Source organism: Lichenostomus cassidix, chromosome 6, assembly GCF_008360975.1.
Source record: "Lichenostomus cassidix isolate B80296 chromosome 6, HeHo_3.0, whole genome shotgun sequence".
In the NCBI taxonomy this organism is placed as follows: Eukaryota; Metazoa; Chordata; class Aves; order Passeriformes; family Meliphagidae; genus Lichenostomus; species Lichenostomus cassidix.
Genome location: NC_139487.1, coordinates 17,894,639 through 17,917,202, shown reverse-complemented (window position 1 = coordinate 17,917,202; position 22,564 = coordinate 17,894,639). Strand labels below are relative to the sequence as shown.

The 22,564-nt window shown below is 40.2% G+C and overlaps 2 protein-coding genes across 2 annotated transcripts; both read left to right on the top strand.

Moving 5' to 3' along the window:
• Positions 1 to 2,934: 2,934 nt before the first annotated feature.
• Positions 2,935 to 7,872, top strand: LOC146435379 (beta-microseminoprotein-like). The gene is made up of 4 exons (XM_085065353.1): positions 2,935 to 3,049; positions 5,478 to 5,577; positions 6,541 to 6,643; positions 7,506 to 7,872. The coding sequence occupies exons 1-4, from the start codon at positions 3,047 to 3,049 to the stop codon at positions 7,633 to 7,635; spliced, it is 336 nt and encodes a 111-aa protein (XP_084921479.1). The 5' UTR covers positions 2,935 to 3,046; the 3' UTR covers positions 7,636 to 7,872.
• Positions 7,873 to 10,464: 2,592 nt separating this feature from the next.
• Positions 10,465 to 18,823, top strand: LOC146435378 (beta-microseminoprotein-like). Its single transcript, XM_085065349.1, has 5 exons — positions 10,465 to 10,482; positions 11,187 to 11,255; positions 16,192 to 16,300; positions 17,496 to 17,598; positions 18,332 to 18,823. The coding sequence occupies exons 1-5, from the start codon at positions 10,480 to 10,482 to the stop codon at positions 18,459 to 18,461; spliced, it is 414 nt and encodes a 137-aa protein (XP_084921475.1). The 5' UTR covers positions 10,465 to 10,479; the 3' UTR covers positions 18,462 to 18,823.
• The last annotated feature ends 3,741 nt before the right edge of the window (positions 18,824 to 22,564 follow it).

Below are 22,564 nucleotides of genomic sequence, written 5' to 3'. Positions count from 1 at the left end.
CTCTCCTGTGGCTAGCACAGGTGTTTCTCGTGAGAACATTCCGTTGTGTTTTATAAACAAAGATAAAGTTTGGATGTTTTTTAAACAGTGTCTCAAGATTTGGACAGTTCAGGCCTGGCTAATCAGGCCTAGGGGGAGGTTTCTGGCTGACCAATTTGGGCGACCTCTGAAAAGTCCATATATATTGAAATCAAAATAATAAATTTCCTCTTTCTTGCCACACTGAGAACTCGGGTCTTTTTCTCTGCTAGCGGCTCAACAGCGACACTCTCCCATCCCAGAGAAGCACAATGACATTGGAAAATTTCATAAAAGAGAGCATTTCAGTAGCTTACTTCCAATCTCCTAATTGTTCTAATTCAGCCTACAAGATGCATAATCAGATGGAGTGTCTAATTTCTGTCATTACTGCATTTGTTGACTACAATAAATTGAGATGAATCATCCATAAAGGCCTCATATTGATGTTTCGTTTTTTGCAGTGGCTCGGGGCAAAGTCACCTCTGAGAAGGGAATGCATTTTCCTCTCTAATCTGACATGCTGGGAACCAGTAGCCTGGCACAAGATGCTGTCATGCTTTACAGGTTCTCTTCTATCCAGGTGTCAAAATCCATTATCATTTTGAAGTGATGCACTGTTTGGAATATGCTCTGAAATGACTCCTGCTCAGGGCACATGGCACACATTAGCTTGTAGGACTTTTGGTAAGACTTGTGCTGCTACCACCTCAGAAAAATCAGTGACGATGGAAGATCATCATCCTCTTTCTACCATTTCTGTTTTTTTTCTTATTTTCTTCAATGTCATCACCCAATGACTTGGCTGTGATTGTTCATCTCCACTGCCCATTCTGACCAGTCCTGATGTTGAAAGCAACATTAAACTTTAAACTCTGACACTCTGACTTGTCCTCTGCCAAGCCCTGATCCTGAAAGTCTTCAGACACTGTGAGAGAGTAAAACCTCTTTGGTGGTGCTTGTCCATACTGAGAAAGAGATCTAGATCAGCCCCTGGAGAGATGCTTCCTCATGGCAGCACAGCTTGAGGTACTAATAATGCAGATGCCTTCTGTCTCCTCAGTATAACAATTCCACACATTCACAGGGGAATGAAGTCTAGCTTCAAAGCTGGGCTTGGAAATAAAATCTCCTACCTGGCAATGGCTAGAATCCTAAATGTGCCCACATATATGAGAGCAGACAACAAAACCCTGTAAAATGCTGCTTCTACATGGAGATCTTTGCTCCAGAATTGGGTATAAAAAATCCACAGAGGTCTGTAGTTAATTGTTCCATGGTTTGAAAAGAAACACACCTTCCAAAAGAAGTGTCTGTTTAGTGAAGTTCCATGATCATGAACAAGTCAATTGTCTTGGAAAAGTATGAGGTTACACACAGCTGAGCATTCTTAGGGCAGGCATCCTCACATGGCCCCAAATCAAGTGTCAATCTACTTTTATTCAACAGGAGTATGTGCTTCTTGACACAATCCATGTCAAGCTCTGTGAGCCATGAGTAATATCAGATTTATGGTACGTTTTCTCTGGCTTTAATAATTTGCTTATGAACATTGTTTTAAGCTTTCTTAGACCTCCAAATAAAGTTATATACCTTGGTTTGGGGAAAAAAATCAAAGTATTTTGCAGGCACTGGTAGAACACACTTCACCTTTTAGAGTTCTCTGTGCAGCAGGCTGGATATCAGTCAATAGCTCTGTGTTTCTGTACAACTGGTTCCTGTAGGGATGAAAAATGTGAGGCGCCAGAATAAAGAGTCAGCTCATCTTTATCTGGTAAAGACATTTGCATACGCCCATTAAAAATCTTGACTCCTATTCACTGATTCCATCCTGTCATTCCTCTAAAAGCAGTATGTGAAAATAAAAGTTTTCACATTGCTTAAGATTCTAAAGTAAGTTTTGAACAAAGGGTTTTGTATTGAGCAGGAGAGGAATCATTTTGAAACTTGTCCTGAATGATTTTCCTCTTTTCTTCTAGTCCATGTCAAGATTACACAGAACACAACCTCAGCTGATACACCTGAAGGATTGTTCTTGCTTACAGAAAAAACAGCTGCAGCTTCTTAGGGAACTAATATTTTGAGCATGGACATCAGACTTCCCACCTAAACAGCTCACAGAACTGTTTCTTGAGAAAATTTGGTTTTTCAAAATTTATGAGTTTTTTTAAATTTTATTTTTAAAACTAAAAATTTAATGAATAAAAAAAATTACTTGGGGGTTCCTAATGGATTGTATTTTAATCTGAACCACTGAGAAGTGCAGACATCAAGATTAATATCCAGCTTCTTGCAGCCTGGAACTATGGCATGTGATACTAAAATATTTCAGAATTCCACATTTTTCCTTAGCAAAGCCTCACAAATTACAGCTATATTTTTCTTATAAAACTTAGGAAAATTGGTTTGTTATACCAGATTTTGGCGGAGGAGAAAGAGAAATGCTGTGATGGGATCCAGCTTCAGCTGAGGTCTCAATGTTAAGAGGTTTTGATCCTGGTAAAGGCCAAGTACCTTTGGTTATCTTTCAGTGCACACCACAGCATTAACCATGAGTATGCAAAGATCTGGCAAAAGCTCCATTTGCTATTAATCCCTAATGTGCTACTCAGCATGTTCCAGCCCACTGATAGCAGAAAGGATTTCTCATGCATTTCTGCCCCACCTAAAAATCACCTATCTGGAAAATACTGTCTACAGCTTAGCTATCAATACTTGTGTTCCATCAGAAAGGCATTTTTTCTAATCATAAAGCTTCCAAGGAATATGAAGTTCAGGACTCAACAGTTTACCCAGGTCAGTGCCCTACAGAATCAAACATTTTCTCATTGCCAGCTGGAAAAATCCCAGAGATTTCTTTGGATATTACAAAATAATTGCTTTTGCATTGAGTAGATTTTTTTTCCCTCCACCTAGACTTGAATTGCACAATATAAAGGCACCATAAAATATTTGCTCTCTGATTCCACATAAAGCACTTCATCTTTCTCTGGAAACTTGGAGCTCTTTGGAAGCCAAGCGTTCCACAATGGTAAGTCAAAGTTTTAGATTGTGGGGGGTTTTTTTTTTTTTTTTTTTTTTTAAGGGGGATACAGATAGGTATTTGCTTTAAAATTCAAAAGTAGAGCATTTAAGAGAACCGTGTAGTTACACATTTTAAATGTGTCTATATTGTATTTCAAAACTGCAAGATGCAAAGACAGGAAGACCCCTCTGTGAAGAGAACTGTGGATTTTGTTCTTAGTATTGTAATTCTTTGCAAGAAACTGTACAGGTATGTCTTAGTCTTTCACTTGCTGTTATCCCTTCCTCAGAAAGGATAATGCTGTGTATTTTATGAAAACATTCAGAATTTTTGCAACCAGCTGGGACCATGCTTTTAAAACTTATGATTGTGAAATACAGTTTAAAATATAATCATTTTACAATTTAAAAAATGTATATTTATCTGTATGGTTTTTCTGCTCTTCACTTTTGATCCCTCAAACTGTGTCCTGTTCCAGCTCTTCAAGCCTCCAAAGGTGTTTGCAGAATCTGAATCAACAGTTAGGTAATGATAAATAGACAAAGTCCTGTGGCCTAGTTTTCCTGTAATTTGTGCTCACATATTCCCAGATGTACTGACATCAATACTACCTTTGATGAGCATCTCAGGAATGGCATAGGTTCCACAGAGGAGGCAGTAGTTTCTATAATATCTGTTGATCCATAAAGAGGGGAGAAATTACCATCTGCTTCTTTCTCTGCTTAAGCTTTACTGCGAAGTTTCTGTTACTTGGCTGATCAATCATTTGTTTGTGGCAGCATAAAGCCTGTTCAGACAATTGATTGAACAGTACACATTTCCCCTTATGTTTCTGTCTAGTTTCAGTTGAAGGTGTAAAACTTTGATCTTTAGAGAGAGGAGCACACCCCAGCTCATGTGCCTGGCATTTCCAGTAATAGTGTGATAAGCAAAATGTTGGAGAGATAGAATGATTAGATATTAATAGAAGACAGCGCAACAAATTAAGGATTTTAAAATTTTCTTTAAAGGTGTGAGTGACATGGCATGGGCTATCTGTGTTGTTGTAAACACCTGACCCAAGCACATTTTAGGATGTGAATAGCACATTTTAGGAGTTTGAGTCTTTCCCTTTAACTTCTCTCATTTGGCTGTGGTGCTCAGCATGGCAATTGTCACTATTCTAGCCTAAAGCCTCGGGAACTCCAACTCACAGAATCACAATGAAAAAGAAGCATTACACCCTTCCCAGACCACTCCATCAACCCTCCTTCTCACTTTCACTACACCCTTAATGTTACTCAGTCCCATAAGAAAGTAGCACATTAAGCATTAAAATATAAGATTTTTTCCACAGCAGATGGAGTTTCTCCTTGGCTCACCACCTGCCTAAGGCTCTCAGGACCTTTCAATGTCTTATGGCATTCTTGATTCAAGTAAGCCAAGGCAGACAGCAGGGCTGCCTAAACCCAAAGCCTCTCACTGCTGTTTTAAATGCCAGTTTCAAGCAGCAACAGCAACAGCTTCTGAAGTTCAGAACAGTAACTTGGAAAGACCTACTCCTTTTAGAATCCTTTCATGCTAGTCTGCAAGTGCTATCAAGAAAATTAAAATAACTTCCACCATTGCTTCTCAGTCTCAGGCTATTCCTAAACTTTTGCTTTAAGTTATGCAGCTGGAGCAATCCATCAACATAAACCTGTGCTCTGTCCTGCTTCTCCAGTCCCTCTACCCCAGTAAAACAATATTTACAAAGTCCTGCAGGCTTTTTCAAAAGAAGTTCTGGTTGTTCAGCAGGTCCCAGGGGATATATCTGAAGACCTCTTGCAGATGCTTAGCTGTTGCTCCACTAGACAAAAGGAGGCATGTCCTGTGTCGAGTCCAAACCTGTGTTGCATGGTTTAACAAGGCAGCTCAGATGATGCTAAGTACAATGTAGAGCACTCAAATTTTGCTCAAAGACACACATTTATCTCTCTCTTCTCTACCAAGCCACCTATGTCAAAAAACCTGCTGGAATAGATTTAGATCTGAGATCTCTCCACTACCAAATGTGAAGTAATTGCTGTACCCAAAAGTGAAGCAATGGGATGCTCTACAATGATTTGCTGGAGAAATGCCTAAAGCTGACTCAATGGCAATAAATAAGGCACTGACACGAGTTTGACAGGGCATTCAAGTGTGTAATACTACTGAAGCTTTGTGTGATTTCTAGATTTTGGACTTTGGCATGGAGTGATGCTACTGACATGTTACTGCCATGCCATGTTGTATCTTCCCACCTAAATGAAGATACATTTCAATGCAGTGAAATATCTGGAGTGTAATTTTCCATTCTTTTCATGTACACATAAGGTTATTTCTAATTTTGGCTCAGGTTCACTGACAGCTTTTGAAAATAGAGCTAACCAATGTGGAATAAAATCCATGGTATGGGCTCTGTGATTTTTTACAGAAGAGCTTTCTGGCTTTCCTTGTTGCAATGAGCATCACAGTGACCCTGGGTGATGCATTCTGCTGGACAAAAATTTACAAGCCAGAGGAGGCCATAAATGGTAAGAACAAAGAAGGTCCTCTGACCTGGTTGGTCTGTGCTAGCTTGGCTCTATGTGGAGCTGCCATTAGGGCTCAAAATACAAGGGAGGGGGAAGACAAAAATAGGGGGTCCCAGCAGCACATTGCCAAAAGTGGGGGAAAAACAAAATCTTCCCCTGGTGTGATAAATACATGTCATAATGTTGGTTTTTTTGCAAATATTACAATGGATACTATGTGTATTGTTTTAATTCTTTTCTTATAGAGGTAGCCTGGTTGTGAAAAATTGCTCTGTAATGATGACCAAGGTCTTTCTTTCTAGTACTAGCTGAGTTTAATAGTAGTAAAATAGCTGTTGTAGTTTTACTAGAATGCTTGAACTGTCTGCTTGAACTGGATAACATCCCACAAAGGGACCCTGCCTCTGACACTCCAACTATCAGCACCTGTCACCTGCAGGAACCACAATCTGGGAGCGATAATAGGATGAGTGAAAGACAACTGCGCATGCTCCGAGGAGGCAGATCAGTTCCCAGAACATGCAAAAGAGTTTGGAGAAAAATATGAATATGTATAACTGTTTATGAATATGCATTAGGCTGAAGAGTGTGTAAAGGGTGTCTCTGTCCATACTAGGTGTGCTTTTTTGGCAAAATGCCAAAGCACCCAGCACTGACCATTTGCTTTTATCTGTCCCCTTTTGTCTTTTATTAAACCTTTTTAATCCAAACAGGAGAACGGACCTCGTTTTTCACACCTGGGCTGAGTATGGTTGCAGCAATATTATTGCTGATGGTGGTAGGTTGCTATTGCTATTCCAGCATATGGAGCTCATTCAGGAGTTGAAAGAGTAAAACCCAATTCCCTGTACCTACCTATTGCCCAGATTAACATTTTTAGAAAACTTGAAATAATTTTTAAACTCTTCAGCTTTTAGGTGGAGGCTTAAAGAACATGATCTGTTTTTCTGCTATCTTATGCAGGCTGTATGGTGAAGGGAAAACTGTATCCCTTTGGAGCCATTGAGAGGACAGAAGATTGCTTCAGATGCAGCTGCAGCCGAGCTGAACTGAATTGCTGCTCCCTGTAAGTTGCAACTTCTTGGTACCATCACTGCCTGTAGGATGACCATACCCTTCCATTTGCTGTGGAGAAATGAGTTTATAAGGGCACTAGAGAGCCTTTTCTCACCCAAGTCACAGAGCTGGTGAAAGCCACACATAGCTCTGGATTGTTTGGATCCTGAGTTGTGTTTACCTTAGCTTGTTTTCTGCTGACAGAGTGGACACAAACCCTTCCAGGAACATCCAGTTGCTGCTTGCCTATAAGTCTTTAGCAACTTGTGAACCCCTCTTTCACTGCAGATAAGCCTTTCATTAACTGAGAAAGTGGGAGTAGGGAGGAGTGACTTAAGTGAACTTTTCTTAGAGAGGTTGTGATCATCTGAATCCCTTTCCTGAGGTGCTTTTCTCCAGTGAATATGCTGACTGCAGGATGACAAGACTCTGCTCTGAACTGTCTCTCCAATATCCTCCTTTCCTCCTCTCCTGCTTTCTCAAAGGCCCAAAATAGCTTCATGATGATCTTTGCTTTTATTTGGGTGGCACAATCTTTCAGGGAACAGCCACCATGTCCTATGCAACCTGGAAATAATAAAAAATTAATGGAAAAAAGAGAAAAGATGCCAAGCCCATGCTTATATCCCACTGCAGAGTGCTGTGCTAGAAATCTCTTTGCTAGTGCTGAGCATCCTCATACCTCTACTCAGTGCAGTGCACAGGGCATCGTTTGAGGCTCTGGAAGCTGCAGCTGTGTGGTACTCAAGGTAGCTCAGCTGCTCTTAGCCAAAGTTTCAGAGATCTCTCACTCAGTTCAAGCTATAATCACTGAAGTATTGAAACTTTTATTGCTCTCAAGCTAACATTTGCTTTCTCTTTGCCACTGACAGCTTTCACACTCCTGTTGCTTATGACAATAAGAATTGTAAAGTCGTTTTTAACAAGGAAACCTGTGACTATGATGTGGTGCGGAAGGACAACCCCTCCAAGGAGTGTTTTGTCTATTCTCGTGTGGGCTAACAACTCCTCCAAACCTCTCTCCACTGAGGAATTCCTCCCCTTCCTACAGATGCTCTCCCATCCCAGAGAAGCACAATGACATTGGAAAATCTCATAAAAGAGAGCATTTCAGTAGCTCCCTTCCAATCCCCTAATTGTTCTAATTCAGCCTACAAGATGCATAATCAGATGGAGTGTCTAATTTCTGTCATTACTGCATATGTTGACTACAATAAATTGAGATGAATCATCCATAAAGGCCTCATATTGATGTTTCGTTTTTTGCAGTGGCTCGGGGCAAAGTCACCTCTGAGAAGGGAATGCATTTGCCTCTCTAATCTGACATGCTGGGAACCAGTAGCCTGGCACAAGATGCTGTCCTGCTTTACAGGAGGAAAGGAAGAAGGTTCTCTTCTATCCAGGTGTCAAAATCCATTATCATTTTGAAGTGATGCACTGTTTGGGACATGCTGTACAATGACTCCTGCTCAGGGCACATGGCACACATTAGCTTGTAGGACTTTTGGTAAGACTTGTGCTGCTATCACCTCAGAAAAATCAGTGATGATGGAAGATCATCATCCTCTTTCTACCATTTCTGTTTTTTTTCTTATTTTCTTCAATGTCATCACCCAATGACTTGGCTGTGATTGTTCATCTCCACTGCCCATTCTGACCAGTCCTGAAGTCTAAAGCAACATTATACTTTAAACTCTGACTTGTCCTCTGCCAAGCCCTGATCCTGAAAGTCTTCAGACACTGTGAGAAAGTAAAACCTCTTTGGTGGTGCTTGTCCATACTGAGAAAGAGATCTAGATCAGCCCCTGGAGAGATGCTTCCTCATGGCAGCACAGCTTGAGGTACTAATAATGCAGATGCCTTCTGTCTCCTCAGTATAACAATTCCACACATTCACAGGGGAATGAAGTCCAGCTTCAAAGCTGGGCTTGGAAATAAAATCTCCTACCTGGCAATGGCTAGAATCCTAAATCTGCCCACATATATGAGAGCAGACAACAAAACCCTGTGAGATGCTGCTTCTACATGGAGCTCTTTGCTCCAGAATTGGGCATAAAAAAATCCACAGAGGTCTGTAGTTAATTGTTCCATGGTTTGAAAAGAAACACACCTTCCAAAAGAAGTGTCTGTTTAATGAAGTTCCATGATCACGAACAAGTCAATTGTCTTGAAAAAGTATGAGGTTACACACAGCTGAGCATTCTTAGGGCAGGCATCCTCACATGGCCCCAAATCAAGTGTCAATCTACTTTTATTCAACAGGGCTATTGCTTCTTGAGACAATCCATCTCAAGCTCTGTGAGCCACGAGTAAAATCAGAAAGATTTATGGTATGTTTTCTCTGGCATTGGTAATTTGCTTATGAACATTGTTTTAAGCTTTCTTAGACCTCCAAATAAAGTTACATACCTCGGTTTGGGGAAAAAAAATCAAAGTATTTTGCAGGCACTGGTAGAACACACTTCACCTTTTAGAGTTCTCTGTGCAGCAGGCTGGATATCAGTCAATAGCTCTGTGTTTCTGTACAACTGGTTCCTGTAGGGATGAAAAATGTGAGGCGCCAGAATAAAGAGTCAGCTCATCTTTATCTGGTAAAGACATTTGCATACGCCCATTAAAAATCTTGACTCCTATTCACTGATTCCATCCTGTCATTCCTCTAAAAGCAGTATGTGAAAATAAATGTTCTCACGTTGCTTAAGGTTCTAAGGTAAGTTTTCTACAAAGAGTTTTTGTATTCAGCAGGAGAGGAACAGTTCTGAAACTTGTCCTGAATGATTTTCCTCTTTTCTCCTAGTCCATGTCAAGATTACACAGAACACAACCTCAGCTGATACACCTGAAGGATTGTTCTTGCTTACAGAAAAAACAGCTGCAGCTTCTTAGGGAACTAATATTTTGAGCATGGAGATCAAAGACTTCCTACCTAAACAGCTCACAGAACTGTTTCTTGAGAAAATTTGCTTTTTCAAAATTTATGAGTTTTTTAAAATTTTATTTTTAAAACTAAAAATTTAATGAATAACAAAAATTACTTGGGGTTCCTAATGGATTGTATTTTAATCTGAACCACTGAGAAGTGCAGACATCAAGATTAATATCCAGCTTCTTGCAGCCTGGAACTATGGCATGTGATACTAAAATATTTCAGAATTCCACATTTTTCCTTAGCAAAGCCTCACAAATTACAGCTATATTTTTCTTATAAAACTTAGGAAAATTGGTTTGTTATACCAGATTTTGGCGGAGGAGAAAGAGAAATGCTGTGATGGGATCCAGCTTCAGCTGAGATCTCAATGTTAAGAGGTTTTGATCCAGGTAAAGGCCAAGTACCTTTGGTTATCTCTCAGTGCACACCACAGCATTAACCATGAGTATGCAAAGATCTGGCAAAAGCTCCATTTGCTATTAATCCCTAATGTGCTACTCAGCATGTTCCAGCCCACTGATAGCAGAAAGGATTTCTCATGCATTTCTGCCCCACCTAAAAATCACCTATCTGGAAAATACTGTCTACAGCTTAGCTATCAATACTTGTGTTCCATCAGAAAGGCATTTTTTCTAATCATAAAGCTTCCAAGGAATATGAAGTTCAGGACTCAACAGTTTACCCAGGTCAGTGCCCTACAGAATCAAACATTTTCTCATTGCCAGCTGGAAAAATCCCAGAGATTTCTTTGGATATTACGAAACAACTGCATTAGCATTGAGTAGATTTTTTTCCCTCCACCTAGACTTGAATTGCACAATATAAAGGCACCATAAAATATTTGCTCTCTGATTCCACATAAAGAACTTCATCTTTCGCTGGAAACTTGGAGCTCTTTGGAAACCAAACATTCCACAATGGTAGATCAAAGGTTTAGACTGTGGGGTTTTTTTTTGTTTGTTTTTTTTTAAAGGGGGATACAGATAGGTATTTGCTTTAAAATTCAAAAGTAGAGCATTTAGTAGAATTATCTGGTTACACATTTTAAATGTGTCTATATTGTATTTCAAAACTGCAAGATGCAAAGACAGGAAGACCCCTCTGTGAAGAGAACTGTGGATTTTGTTCTTAGTATTGTAATTCTTTGCAAGAAACTGTACAGGTATGTCTTAGTCTTTCACTTGCTGTTATCCTTTCCTCAGAAACATTTATGAAAACATTCAGAATATTGCGACCAACTGGGACCATGCTTTTAAAACTTATGATTGTGAAATACAGTTTAAAATATAGTCATTTTTACAATGAAAAGAAAGTATATTTTTCTGCATGTTTTTCTGCTCTTCACTTTTGATCCCTCAAACTGTGTCCTGTTCCAGCTCTTCAAGCCTCCAAAGGTGTTTGCAGAATCTGAATCAACAGTTAGGTAATGATAAATAGACAAAGTCCTGTGGCCTAGTTTTCCTGTAATTTGTGCTCACATATTCCCAGATGTACTGACATCAATACTACCTTTGATGAGCATCTCAGGAATGGCATAGGTTCCACAGAGGAGGCAGTAGTTTCTATAATATTTGTTGATTCATAAAGAGGGGAGAAATTACCATCTGCTTCTTTCTCTCTATAGAAGAGCTTTATGGCTTTCCTTTTTGCAGTGGGCATCATAGTGACCCTGGGTGATGCAGGCTGCTGTAGGGTACATCAAATTCCAGGGAAGCCCTACAAAGGTAATAACAAGGAAGGTCCTCTGACCTGATTGCTCTGTGCTAGCTTGGCTCTATGTGGAGTGGCCGTTAAGGGCTCAAAATACAAGGGAGGGGCAAGACATTGGAAAGACACCAGTAGGGGTTTTTTCCCAAAAGTGGGGGGTAAACAAAGTCTTTCCCTGGGCTGAGTAAGATCGCAGCAATATTATTGCTGTTGGTGTTGCTATTCCAGCATATGGAGCTCATTCAGGAGTTGAGAGAGTAAACCCAAATTCCCTGTACCTTACTATTGCTCAGAATAACATTTTCAGAAATAATTTTTAAACTCTTCAGCCTTTCTGTGGAGTGATGAAGCTCAGGAGTTTGAGCTATGTCCCTTGCTTAGCACCCTAGGTCCCTTGCTTAGCAGTGATCCTTCATCCTGGGATTATGATCTGACAGGATTTTCCAGGCTAGCTGAGAAATTACCACATTTTAAAAATGCATTTGCATCACGATAAAAAATTAAGTATTTTTCATCCCACTGAAACGGCATTGAATTCAAACTGAAATTTGACTCATGGATAGGCACTTTGCTATATATGGAAGAAGACAGGTGTGTTCAGATCAGAGAAGAAACTATATTATTGTCTCAAGCTTGGACTTCCCATCTTGAATTGAGATCTCAATTCAAATTTCTGCTCTGCCACCTGTTACCAGGGACAATCACTTGCAATGCCTATGTACCTTGCTATAAAATTAATACAATTCTTTGGTAATTCCTATGCAGGGAGAGATCTGAAGGCATAGGCTTTTATGTTTGTCGTTATATGAAGTCAGACTTAAGAGAAGTGTCTCCACAGAGATAAAATTTCCTTCTACCACTTTTACAATATGTTCTTGTGTAAACAGTGCACTGTATGTTTTAGTGTTGTTTGCCTGTGCCTTTCCTTAATGCAGTTGTCCTTTCTCACACATGTGATAGACCTTAACACAGTACAGCCAGAGTACATTATACACAGCATTGTCAGTTTAATGTCAAGAGAGTATATTTGTAAAATCATGTTTACTTATGATCTGTGAGCTGATATGCCTCATGCTTCCTCTTGTTTTTCCCCTCTCAATAGTGGTGATAATCAACCTATTGGTTTAAGGGACTGGATACACAAACTGCTCCAAAGTGTCCTGCATTTACTCTCCCACGTAGAAAGGTGATTCCTCTCCAGAATGTGAGAGTAGTACTGAAATGTGGGCCTAAGAAACAAGCAGCTGTCCAGCTCAGTTCTTGGACTGCTTTCATTTTATCTCATTCATTGCATCTCTTCTAGGTTTTAGCTGTTCATAGATAGTAGCTGGTTTATTGGGCTGTTTTGATAACATTACTGCTCTGAAATCATGCTGTATTTCTCCCTGTTGGTGGCCTTGCACTGAAACATTCAGAAATGAACAGGCTGATTGTCTTGCATTACTCTGATTATCTCTGCAGTTATCAGTGAGATATAACCAGAAACTCCAAGTGAATAATGACTAAAGTAAAATAGCAAGGTAAATATTCAAGAAAGCCTCCAAGACTTTTCCCTGCTTTAGGAGGAAAGAGGATACCCTATACATTAGCAAAAGTGGAAAGGAGGCACAGAAGTGGGCAGAGCAATGATGTCCTTAAAATGTTTTTAGTAAGAAATTAACTGGTTGTGAAGCCAAGATAAGATTTCAACAGAGATACCTGTTCCCCACCCAAGCAAAGCACCTATTATCCGATACGTGAACATGAAAAAATGTAATATTATATGCGTCACAAATGACCTTAATAATCAATACATGAATGGACTATCTGCATAGAGTTTGCTGCTGTCAGTGGGTTCAGCACCACAGCATTTTGTTAGGGTTCCTCTGAATTCACAGATCATGCAAAGGGCTTCTTCATTGCCCCTAAACACTGCCCAGTTAGGCAGGTCACTCTCTGCTGTGGTCCAAAGAAAACTGTTTGCAAGTTCTCTCCATAGTTTGCATAGCTCTCTGCATAGCTTTCACCTAGGAAACAGGGCAGTCCTGCAATGGGAGCAGCTGGACAGTCTGAAAAGTTGAGGAAGAAAACACACATGCATGGTGGTTGGATTTTTGTTTTTTTCAGAGTTGAGCAACAAGCACATCCTCTGCCACTCAAGACTAAACCAGCAAGCTGTCTTTTCTTTCATTTTAGCTGTAAAAAATTCCGTAAGTTTCACTCCAGTACACCAGCATCACAAATTTCCACGTGACTGGTAATTTTTATTCACATACAGTAACTGCTGCAGGGTGCCTGACAAGCAAAGTATAGCATGTGAAGTACACAACATGCAAGAAGAAAGAGAATTAAATAGCTCAATAATTTTAAAGAATAAATGCAGTGCAATTTGATGATCCTTTTATTCCAAATACCATGAAACACTTGTTCCAGATGACCTTTGAGGACATGGAAGAGCCAATACCTTGAACAGGTTTCTGTGCTACTTCCCCCAGTATGGTCAGCCAAGAGGAAATTGCTACTTCTCAGGAACTAAAGCTTGCATAGAGCCAGCATGCAAAGGGAAGGCACATCCTTAGGCATCCCACAGATGTACATCAATCAGGTCAGGCAGCACAGGAGCAGGGCTTGGGAAGGGAGATCATGAACTCTCTCCATCTTTACTGCAACCAACACAAAAAGTAGTTTTGGCCTAGGATTAGGGTGTAATACTTTGCTATCCTACTGTACCTTTCCCCCCTCTTTTAACTGGAAAATGTACATGGTCTGAAACTGACCAAACCACAGTGATGCTGTTCAATTGGCTTCATACGTATTTATGAGAGATTCTAAGGGGATACAGGGATTCTGTTAACTTCAATAAAGAAATATAGTTTCCCATAGTTTGAAATATTTGAACTTAGCAGGTGAAAGCTAAGCAAAAGGGGACCATACTGGACCCCTTTGCTATCAAATTACCGTCCTTGGAAAGTGTGTCTGCTCCTGACATATCCAGCCTCTGCAGAAAAGGAACAGTGTCTCCCTGGCTATAAGGATAAAGAAAGAAAACACACAATGCCTATTTCTTCATAGAGGACCTGAGCATATGGGTCTTCTACATGATGGAAAGATGAACAAGGAAAAGAAATAGTTATTTAGGACCCATTTTTAAACCCTAGATGGCTCAAAATAAGCATGCAATTCTGTGTGAGTGACAACAACCATGTCTCTAATGGTTTTCTCAGGGCAAGTGCTAAATATTCCTTCTGGGCTTGAAAAGCACTTCCTGAAACTGCCTCCCAACTCTGGTGCAGCACAAAAGCCACACCTATTTCTTCAGTCTTCTTTCTATTAGAACAAACCTTTCTTCCTGTATGTATTTGCCGTGTCTTAATAATATCCACCCCATGAGGTCATTTTGCAGGAGCTTCATTGGTTCTAGACATTCGTGGTCAGTTTGCTCAAGGGCTGTGATCACAAATTCCCTCTCTATATAAATTCTCTAAGAAGATCAGCATTGTGCAGGCCATCTTCTTACTGGAAGTCTCATAATTCTGCAAGAATGGTGAGTCCTTATATCTTGTACTGTAAAATACCATGGTATGTTGCTATAGATTTTAAAGGAGTTTCTGTTGGATTTATCTGAGTACTTGACAATCTAAGCAACTTGGAGAATGCATAAATTTTGTGTTATGAGAGTCAAAGAGAGGCAAAGGCAGGTAAGATAATATCTGGATAATATCTGAACACCTAGTGAGAAAAAAAAAAGGGTATCTTGATTTTTACTACTTTGTCACTCTGTTGTAGTTTTGTGAGTTTTAGCCTCTCTTATGTAAAATAAAATGCTAGATTTGCCTCCTCTCATCTCTCAGGGATGACTTCTTTTTATAAGCCACCAGTTCTACTCTGTCCAAAACAACACACTTGTCGCTGTTGAGCAGCTAGCAGAGTAATGAATGCATCAGTTCTCAGTGGTAAGAAGGAATGACCTTTATTGTTTTGATTTCATCATATATATAGAGTATTTAAAAGTTACCCAGATTGGTCAGTCAGAAGCTTTCTCCCAGGCCTGATTGGCCAGGCCTGCACTGTCCAAGTTCTGGGACACTATTCCAATAACATCCAAACCTTATCTTTATTTATAAAACACAAGAAAAATTCTCATGGGAAAAACCTGTGCTAGCCACACACACTTACATACAATGTGCGTATATGATTGTTTATTCCTGATCTACCTTTCCTCTCTTACCAAGATCTTCAATTAATCACAGCTAATTCCATCTTAGAATTCTTGCACTTATTTCCTTCATATCCCCAAAGAAAGCCCTTCAAACATTTCAAACTAATATTGAAGGATAAGCCACTAGCTGAGAAACTTCAGCTGACCTTTCAGAAAAAAAACCCAAACCACTGACAAAAGTCACAGAAGATGGAATTATCTAGGCTGTAAATGATACCTGCAAGTAAGGTACAGGGCCAAGACTTGAGTATTCAACTTCAGCTAAAGTTATTTCACTTGTTCCTCATCCTTCAATATTAAGGTGAAACATTCTGTTGTTCTTCAGAGTGCAGTAAAGAAGATTTTGCAACTATAGGTGAGGCTGGTGGAAGAAAGAGTTGGTGACCAACCCTACAGAGAAAAAAGGACAAGAAAAATTAATGGGGAGAGGAAAGGAATAGAACATATGTGTTTCACAAACAGTATCTGCGCCTAGCAGTCAATGCTTGATTTTAACAGCTTGGAAAAGATAGACATTTTCCCCCTCCCATGTGATGCTCTGCCTCTGCTTCTTCAAAATGGTTCAGTATTCCTGATCAGTGTGTTAAAGTGTCTTAACTACAAAAGACAATTGGATTTTGATTTGAAACCACAATGTATTTTCTTGTTTCTAATGGCAGTATTTATCATCAAGACATCTAAACAGTTGTTTAAGTATTGACATTAACTATGTTCCCTTGTTCAGAATACCATCTTGGCCTCCCTTCTTGCTCTTGCCATTAGCATGCCTCTGTCCGATGCTGCCTGCATCCAGAAGCTATTCAAGCCAGGGACATCTAATGGTGTCGTTGTAGGTAAGAAGTCAACCCCCCTCAACTTGACAGATATCATCAGAATCACTGCTTGATTTGATTTGTCCATTCTGTGCAATTTATCACAATTTAGAAATAAGTGGGAACACTGGAGAGGAATCCATAGGAAACGGGAGGGAAGTGGGGTATGGAGAGAGAGGAAATTATAATATGTTATAAAAAGAACAAGTTTTTTGGGGAGCTTCACACAGACCAAGTTAGAATTTTTTTTTCCAGAGAAGTAGCATAGTTTTAGTTTGCCCATCTGCATAAAGTAGAAATTTATATTTTTACAATGGAATCACATATAGAAATCCAGAGAAGGGAGAAGGACCTGCATGTAAGTGTGTGCAGTCAGTATAAAAAATGAAACAGATTTACAAGTATTCAGCACCACACAATTTACTCATGTGTTTTTTCTGTATCCCAAAGCAAATTCTTAAGAGCAGAATGGCTCCTTCCCTTGAATCTGGATCTGCTCTTCCTGACCACAGCTAGTCTGTCAGTATGCAGATGAGTGGAGCTGCAGGAACATAAATTCCAAAAGAAAAGCATGTAATTATTTGGACACAAGAAGAGCAAAAAACCCCCAAGTGCTCTAAAACATCTTTATCAGGGAAAACTGGTGCTACAACTGGAAGAAATGAGTTAACACTGCCAAAGAAACAGAAAACAGTTATAGGCAAAGACACAGCCTAGAACCCCCACCACTCTCTTGTTCTGTTCTCATTAAGTCCTACTTTCCAGATCAGTTATTTAGGAGGTCTATTCTATGACTGTTGAACAGGAGCTTTATATCCAATATTTGCTTTCTTCCTGCAGCTGAGGACTGGGAAAAGTTTTCCAGCCAGATGTAGTCTTGCTTTAAATGAGGAGTCAACAAGAGATGGTGTTAATAAGCAGAAAAATCAAAGCCTTTTTTAGTCCTGACCAGGTCTGTGTCTAGTTGTCTTTCTGCTAGGTCCTCCAAATTACATACTTGAAGATGAACTGCTAAGAAGCACAGGAGACAGAGAGACACAGGTCACTCTTCTCCATGCTTTAGGATAGCACACCCTGCTCTGCTGGGGAACCTCTGTGTTTGACAGATAGGGTTGTTAATGCAAAAAGCCAGCAAAGATCCCACCCATTTTGGACATACAACAGTGTTGTTCATGCAATAGATCTGACAATGAAGTCTCACACACTGCATTTTCAGGCTGCCTTGATGAAGGAAAGGTCCATGAATTTGATTCCACGTGGAGGACTGGTGACTGTTATGACTGCTCTTGTTACAGGAATGGAATTCGCTGCTGCACCAGGTGAGTTCAGAGCAGCAGTGGGGTTTTCCTCCGCTGCCATGATACAGCACAAACCACTTCCCTTCACACAGGAGGGGAAAAATTCCTTCCTGAGAAATTACCATAACCCTTCTCTCACTCACTTCATATCACAAAGTTATGCATTAATCCAACGCCATCATCACTGAACATACAATAAATTCCTCTGAAAACTAGAGGTCGTGTTTAACAAATAATTCTTGATGTAAAATAAAAAGATAATTTAATTCTTCTTGGGGCTAAAATGTCAGGCAAGTTACTGGTTCAAGAGCGAACACACAGTTATATAAGAAATTTCTATTTGTCCTAGTCCAGATCTTCCCAAAGCCACGCATTGCCCCACTTTCCTCTGAGAAGCAGCTCAAGATGCATTGGTCTGTCTGTAATTTTTCCTAGAGCAATACCCAACCACTCTTGTAATAATAGTTCCATATCATGGGTGAAGAGAAAAAGCATTGGAATATTGGAATAGCGAATAAACACAACAAACATCCCTTTGGTTTAAATCAGACCAGCAAAACTACAACTCTCCCCTCATCCTGCTCAAGCAGCAGGTTAAGTAACATTTGAGCAGGGAGCTTTGTGTGAGTTCCCTTTTCTGTTCCCAAAAGTCTGCTCAATACAGCCTCTTGATATCAAAGGTGTAGATACAACCTGAAGTGGAAGCTGCTTACTTCTTGGTCTCATCACTTCTTTTTTTTTTTCCAAACAACAGCTATATGGAACCAGTTGACTACGATGAAGAGAAGTGTGAAAGCATTTTCAACAAGGAGACCTGCTCTTATAAAGTAGTGGAGAAAGATGATCCCTCAAAAGAATGCCCAGTCCATTCATGGGTCGGGTAACAGAAGAATGGTGAACTGGGGGGGACATTTCCTTTTATTGTTTTAATGGTTCTCTCTCACAAATTCAAAAACACTTAAAATGCAGCTTTGGAGTGAAATCTACTCATAAAATCCAACATATAATGAAACTGAGTATCTACTCACAAAAAACTCCCTTGGTTTCTCTGCTTCATGCCTCACCATGAAAGAACTGACCTGTTCCTTCCCTGAGGTCAGACATTAAAGGTGACATTTTTAAGCATCTTTGGTAGCTGCTAATCTGTATTTTTCTCTGGTTATGTTTCAGTGCTAGGGAGCATATTCTGTAATTTGTGCACAGCTGTACCTTAAAACGAAAATAAAATCAAATGAAGCATCAGAAATTCATGTGACTTATTTTCTTCTTTGAAAATAAAAACCAAAAGAATTAAAATTCCAAAAATCATGGGGAAAAAAATGAAAAGCTACTTGAAAATCTTTCTGAACACTCTATTTTCTATGACAGTGCCTTACATGATTTAACTTTTGTCCAGGATGGCTCCCTGGAGACCAACCTATGGACTGCAAGGTCTATCAGCTACCCAGTGTAACCCAGCACTATACTTCCATGACACTGACAGCAGAGCAGACCCAGTCCTCAGCCTGAGCTTTGGCTAAAGGAAAGGCTCCTTTATTCAGATTAACCCTTAGGAAATTAAACGTTTTAAATTGGGCTATGGGCAGCATTGTGGCTGAATGTAGTGACTGATCTGTACTGGGCTCAGACAGGGAAGAAGCTCAGCAAATTCACAGGCAGTAACTGAGAGGGATACACTTGCCAGTATGAGATCTCCTTTGGGACACTGATTCATAATCTTTATAGCACATTTATTCCATTGCCTCTTTCCACAAGTGATTATGAGTGTCCTACATCTCCATGTTCTATTTCTCCACAACAGAAAGTGTGTCAGTGCTTCCACAGCTCCTCGTTTCAAATTATGGAATGAGCATATACCTCATGAGCATAGCCCAGTCCTGCTGTCTGCAGGGGAATGGCAAACCTCAGCTTCTATCAGCTTTAACTTCATGACTGACTAGATGATTTCCAGAGGTCCCTTTCAACCCTAACAATTCTGTGATTCTATCCACGTTCAGTGACATTGCTGGGAGACACTGTCCCCATTGCAGCTGGGCAGTGAGCCTGTTTACTTCCCTTTGCAAGCCTGTGCTTAGAGGAAGTATAATTGAAGGCATCTTCTAATGACACCATGCCTAGCACAGACTCCAGCACTTCAGGGTTAAGGCTAGAGGACTTGAAAATAATTTCTGAGAAACTACTGCACCCTGGTGCATTGTAAATGTAGGGTTGCTATTTCTAGTTTTCACCAAAGGAGGTGGCACAGAAAGGGGAGCAGTGTGGATAGAGAGAGATGTTTTACTTGGGAAGGCAGTGATAAGGCATAAAGGTTTTAAAATAAAAGAGGCTACATTCAGAGCAGACACAAGGGAGAAATTCTTTAAGATGAGAATAGTGAGACACTGGAACAGGTTCCTCAGAGAACTTGTGGATGTGCTATCCTTGGAAGTGCTTAAAGCCAGGTTGGGTGGGGCTTTGAGCAACCTGGTTTAGTAGAAGGTGTCCCTACTCATGGCAGGAGGGTTGGACTAGACCTCTAAAGGTCTCTTCCAAGCCAAAGCATTCTATAGATGTCTTTCTGTCTCCAACAGACTTCCGGGTGCATTGTAAGGCAAATCCATAGAGAACGCCAAGACATAAGTAAGTTGTGACCCAAGATTTACTTTCCTTTTTAAGGCTGTCTAGACATATGCACCCAAATTCCAGAAAAGCCATCCCAAAGCAGCACTCCTACACGTCCAGAGGTATTGAATCACATTTTAAGTCCACCCAAGCGCCTTTCTCTACTGTCCGCCAAGTTTTCTTATATGTGGGTCTACCCTCTGTGCTATGATGAAGTAGGAAAGGTTCATTTCCTGTCTAATCAAAAAAAACCTCTGGGAGCACTTTTCTCTCCTCTTGTTTGCCCCAGGTTTCAACATGGAAACAGATGATTTTACCTACTGCATCTAGTTTTGGAACACCAGAAGCACAGCAGGGACTTGGCTCCCTTCTGTAGCAAGGAGTCTAGCTGTGGGAAGATGACAAAACCCTCAAAACTGGAAAAACAAAGACAGAGCATACAGAACTCTGCTTTGATCTTCCTACTTTTGCCAATTTATGTTTTGTCTTGGTATTTCTTTACTTCAGCATTCACAGCTATAAGCTATAGTCCCATACAAAGAATACATCCCCTACCCTCAAAACTTTCAGATTGTAACACCACTAGCTCCACATAGTGGAAAGAAAACATTCACAGGAAAGTTGTCAGGTTAAAGTTTGGAGGCTCTGCAGGACTTTGGGAGGCAAATCAGTCCAGGCAGAGCAGAAGAGATGGTGTGCTCTCTTACCCCAAATTTCCCTTTTTCCTCCTGAAAGCACACAGCTTTCCTGCTAGAAAGAGAGGCAGTTTTGGATAGCTGGCCCTCCTCTCCCAATAAGTCTTTTTAAGGTAAGTCTTTTGAGCATTGGAAAGGTGTTCTTGTCCTAGAAATGAAATCTAGTGCTTAGCCTACCGAAGCTTTTAAATCAAACACCAAAACACACATATAAATCTGATGCAAGTTTTCCTATTAAAGTGTTTATCACCTGTAGCTTAATGATTTTGTACCCATTCGTGTTTTCTGTCCAATAAGATTTTTGCCCCAATCTTAAAAACAAAATCCAACTTAAACAAGGAAAGTGCATATCTCATTTACATTATACATACCAAAGAAGCCATAGATTTGCGGTTCACATTCTGCTCTGTGCCAATTTTAAAATCTCAGATAAATTCAATTCCTGAGAATTTTGCTTGTTCACTTTGCTCTTAGTTAACTCTTCTGTTGGCAGGCAGGAAAGTTTGCATTGGCACCTTTTCAAAGCCTAAAAGTTTCTGTTCAAATCTAATGTTGTGTGTGTTTCCTTTGGTCAAGCTGTGGTTTATTTTCGGGTGAAACTTATCAGACTTGATTTGCTTTATGACAGGTATTTACTTGAAACTGCAGAACACACAAGTCATATGACCAATCTAAAACACTCAGCAAGATTGGGTTACTTTGACCTTCTTCCCCACACTCAAAATTTTGTTTCCACATTTCATTTATTTCAGGAAGTCTCAAGCACTGACCCATGCTCTTTACACTTCTCCAGGGCTTCAGTGCTTTTGCACAGCCAATGCTTCCAGCGGATCTCTATTAAGGACCTGATAAACTGCAGTCCTTTGCCATCACAAGATTATAACCTCCTTCGAAATATCCCAGTATTTTTTCTCCTGTAACTCCAGAGACTCCTCCCATGGTTGCCCCGGTCTGCTAAAGATGGGATGAATCTACAGAGACAGGAACAAGAAGTTTTGTTTAGCAGCTAATTATAGTGGCACAGAGACAGAAAGGGTCCATTCTCTAAGCTGTGCAATGCAGAAGTCACTTCAGGTTGCTGTATGAAAGACAAGGGATCCAGACTGGGCTGAAATACCAGCTTGGGACTCTGCAGCAAGAGTGCTGCCCTGAGCCAAGTTGCAATCTCATTGGAGTAAAACCCTAATGATTACTTTCATTTAGTGTCTTCCTGAAGAAGTTTGCCTCCCCTTTTCAGTTCCTAGTTTGGGACTTGCTTGATCTCTCCTAACAGCACTATCCCTCAGTCTCTCCATGTTCTGCAGAGAGAGAGAACTTTCTGGGGCCTGCAAGAGTTTATTTTATTGGGGTGCTCTCCTGCTCTTGTCCTGCTCCTGAAAAAAGGGATTCTGTTCTGCACACCAAAGTTGATGGTCAAGGAGAGGGGAGCAAAGGTCTGACTTGGTGCAGTATTCATTCAAAATTCTTTAGGCTCTTGAAGTAATAAACTGGATTATGTAATAAAAGTCCCTTTTTTCCCCCAGCTCAGTTGTTTGTTCCTACCTGCACTTGGCTGTGCAAAGCAGGCTATTGAACAATTTCATTCAAAGCATAAGAGAGTATTGTCCTCTAATATTAACAGGAAATTATACATATGGGTTAGATAAGAGATCAGCTCTGTAATACTACGAGAAATCCTGGCAGACATTTGT